Raw genomic sequence first — 3,742 nt, forward strand, 5'->3', positions numbered from 1 at the left:
TTTTTATGATGTATTTTTTTTTTTTTTTTGGTTGCTTTTTTAAAAATTAGCTGAAAGAGGAAATTGATATTTTTTGAATTGATTTTGATTCATAGAGGTGGCCATCGTTTCACAGCCATATATTGTGCTTACTGTTACAAGCACTTCCATCACTGTGTCAATACCTAATTCTCTGCTTAAGAGAAAGCAGTCCTCTCTCTTTGCTTTGATATTCTTGGCTAATCTTTGTGGTTTCTTTAATTTTTGCTGATCATTACTGTGGTGAATCCTCTCTTGAGTCAATTCTACAAGCATCTAGCTGTATGTTTGTTATTTGCCACTTTTTGGCTGTAAAAGGGTTATTCTTTTAGGTGGTTTATTTGAGGGCACAATATTTGTTTTGTTTCAAATGTAATGATTTTCGTTATAAAGAATATGGATACTGTAACCTTTTTTTTTGGCTGACAGATGATGATACGATTCTTGTTATTGGCAGATGGTGTTTGCCCTCCTGTATTGAAGAAACTTCTGCTGATGATTGTTGTGATCTTGTAATGGCTGCTGGAAAGAGGCCTGGGTTATTCAACATGTTAGAAACTGTCAAGCCTCCTCCTCCTCTCAAACGAACTCGCAAAGAACGTAATCCAGGACATGACATTAGTGGAAACATGGATCAAGATATGTGGCAGGATTTTCCCCAAGATCTCTTTGAAGCTGTTGTTTCCAGACTACCTATTGCTACTTTTTTCCAGTTCCGTGCTGTTTGCCGTAAATGGAATGCTCTGATTGATTCCGATAGCTTCTCCCGATACTGCACCGAGCTTCCTCAGACCATCCCTTGGTTCTACACCATTACCCACGAGAATGTCAACTCGGGACAAGTGTATGACCCTTCTTTGAAGAAATGGCACCATCCGGTTATCCCCGCTCTTCCCAAGAAGAGTATTGTTTTGCCAATGGCTTCTGCGGGAGGTCTTGTGTGCTTCCTCGACATTGGTCATCGGAACTTTTACGTGAGCAACCCGCTGACCAAGTCTTTCAGAGAGTTGCCTGCTAGGTCGTTCAAGGTCTGGTCTCGTGTTGCGGTAGGGATGACTCTGAATGGGAACTCCACCAGTCATGGTTATAAGGTTTTGTGGGTTGGATGTGAAGGAGAGTACGAAGTGTATGATTCCCTGAGTAATGTGTGGACCAAACGAGGGACCATCCCGTCCAACATAAAGCTCCCGGTGTTGCTCAACTTTAAGTCACAGCCAGTGGCTATCCACAGCACACTCTACTTCATGTTAACAGATCCCGAAGGGATATTGTCCTACGACATGGTCTCTGGGAAATGGAAGCAGTTCATCATACCGGGTCCGCCAGACCTGAGCGATCACACGCTAGCTGCGTGCGGAGAGCGGTTGATGCTGGTGGGTCTACTGACTAAAAACGCTGCCACATGCGTTTGCATATGGGAGCTGCAGAAGATGACACTGTTGTGGAAGGAGGTTGACAGAATGCCAAACATATGGTGCTTGGAGTTTTACGGAAAGCACATTAGGATGAATTGTCTAGGCAACAAAGGTTGTCTGATTTTATTGTCCTTGAGGTCCAGACAGATGAACCGTCTGATTACCTACAATGCTGTTACTAGGGAATGGACCAAGGTCCCTGGCTGCACCGTTCCTCGTGGGGGGAGAAAAAGACTTTGGATCGCTTGCGGGACAGCGTTTCATCCCTCCCCTACAGCTAGGGCTTGATCATCTCTTCTCTTGGTTCTTTTTCCTTAGCCGTCTTTGAGGTTGTATTCGAAAGATTGACATTCACACACGGTTGGGTTTTTTTTGTTTGTTTGTTGTTTTGTTTTTGGTTTTGATTTTCGAGACTGTAATATACCAACTTTCGTGTTGTAATAAATAACTTGTGACTTGGGTTATGCATAACTTCTTAAACCTGCGACTAAGCTCATAAAAATGACTAAATCAAGGGGAAACTTTTAACCCTCTGTTGCTGTGTGGCAGAACCAAGCGAACAAAAGCATAACAATGGTGGCATCTTAACTTAAAGGAAAATACTTAAAACGTTTAACTTAAATGGAAAATATTCTTCATTACATGATATATGTATATAGTAAAAGAGAAAGTTGGCACATTCTACAGTATAAGGAGAGAAAAAGAGAGGACACAGAGGGAAGAAGATTCTACATTTTTGAAAGTTCCTTTTTCCAGCTGAACTGCTAATTTGGTTTAAGCCATGCCTCCGCTCGTTGCAGTCCTGATGATCTGGAAGAGAGCTGTAACAAAGCCATATATATACAAAGGTTAGTGGATAATAGAAAAGCATTTACATACACTTAGGACTTAGCTAATCAAATGATTCAGATTCCAGACAATGTTTGTTACTAGTGTCGTATGAAAAAAGAAGACATTGTAGAACCCAATACCAATCTGGTGACCAATATCCAAATTCAGACACATGCTATGGTGATGCCCTCAAGTCAAGATAGACAGACTAAGTAACTTTTGAAAAAGAAACTAGTTCAAGAAATTGGAATAAGAAGTAGAACTCACAAGAACCAATGACAACGAAGACAAAGAAGCCGAGAAGGATGGGGCCAACAGGGTAGTCCTTGCCCTTCTTGGTGGTGGTCTCAGGAACAAACCCTCTTTTTAATATGTTCTTGTCGAATTTCTCAATCTTCCTGTCTGCGAGTCTCTTTGAGGTTGTCTGCAACACCAAAATTATCAAACCAACCACCCCCAACCATTCTCAGTAATCAATCATCTTTATATATATAGATCCGGGGAGGATATCTAAAATCAGACTCTTGTTTGGGTACCGTATCATGTATTTATGGGGACAGATTTAGCCATGCATATATCTAAATCAAAGCTAACACAATACACATAATGTAGATAAACAACCCAGCTAATCCGACTCAAGTATAGATCAAAAGGTTCAATTTGGTATGATGCGAAATCACTCATGATTCAAAATTCAAACACACAGAGTAAGATCAAAAAAATCCACATATACTAAATCAGATCGGAAACATAATTTTTAACCAATTAAAAAACATGAATCTCGAGGAAAAAAATAAAACAAAGGCCCCGTGATTCAATCTGACAAAACAAACAATTAAGGGAAAAGATCGAGAACCGCAGCCATACCATGATTACGGTGGAGGAGCAAAGGGAATTGTAATTGAAAGATCACGAGCCGGACCAACACTTTCACCTCTGTTCTTTTTTTTTTTGGTTTTATAACTTTTTCTCTTCTTTTTTTTTTTTTTTATATTCAATATTAATCCTTTTTTTTTTTTACTTGTGTGTTTTCACCACCTAAAAAAGTAAGATTCAGTCGTGCTATTCTCACAGCGTGAATTGTCACAGCCACTCTATGATTGGGTACCGAGACGTGTGATGTCTACGTGTCCATCGATCATTGGATTGTTGTTTGTGATTTTTTATAGAAAAGTTTGAGAAGGCTCGAGAAGTGACAGACTCAATTGGGGGACAAAAAAAATTTCAGACACAAGGACTGAAAATCTCGCCGACGTGTTCCAAAAGTCAAAGCACGATTTTTTTTTTCTTTTTGTTTTAAGGGTCAATCAATAGATATAAATAATCCCAAGTCCCCAACCAAAACAACCGTAATTGGTGTGTGTTTACGGACCGTTTAAGACAGTGTTGCATTTGTATGGGGATGCCTGATTGGACATAATGATCTGGTGTGTTTAATGTACACGGTTAGAAGTTGGAGAGAGACTTTTTTTTTGGGG

General features: G+C 39.9%; 2 protein-coding genes across 2 annotated transcripts; one reads left to right on the forward strand and one right to left on the reverse strand.

Annotated features, from left to right (window-relative positions):
• LOC104741342 (F-box only protein 6) lies at window positions 31-1,913 on the forward strand. Its single transcript, XM_019236423.1, has one exon. It carries the CDS (start codon window positions 534-536, stop codon window positions 1,719-1,721), a length of 1,188 nt encoding a protein of 395 aa, XP_019091968.1. The 5' UTR covers window positions 31-533; the 3' UTR covers window positions 1,722-1,913.
• Window positions 2,023-3,266, reverse strand: LOC109128932 (stress-associated endoplasmic reticulum protein 2-like). The gene is made up of 3 exons (XM_019236424.1): window positions 3,132-3,266; window positions 2,532-2,688; window positions 2,023-2,254 (listed from the first exon to the last, which is right to left on the reverse strand). The coding sequence occupies exons 1-3, from the start codon at window positions 3,132-3,134 to the stop codon at window positions 2,208-2,210; spliced, it is 207 nt and encodes a 68-aa protein (XP_019091969.1). The 5' UTR covers window positions 3,135-3,266; the 3' UTR covers window positions 2,023-2,207.

This window comes from Camelina sativa, chromosome 14 (assembly GCF_000633955.1).
Source record: "Camelina sativa cultivar DH55 chromosome 14, Cs, whole genome shotgun sequence".
Taxonomy (NCBI): Eukaryota; Viridiplantae; Streptophyta; class Magnoliopsida; order Brassicales; family Brassicaceae; genus Camelina; species Camelina sativa.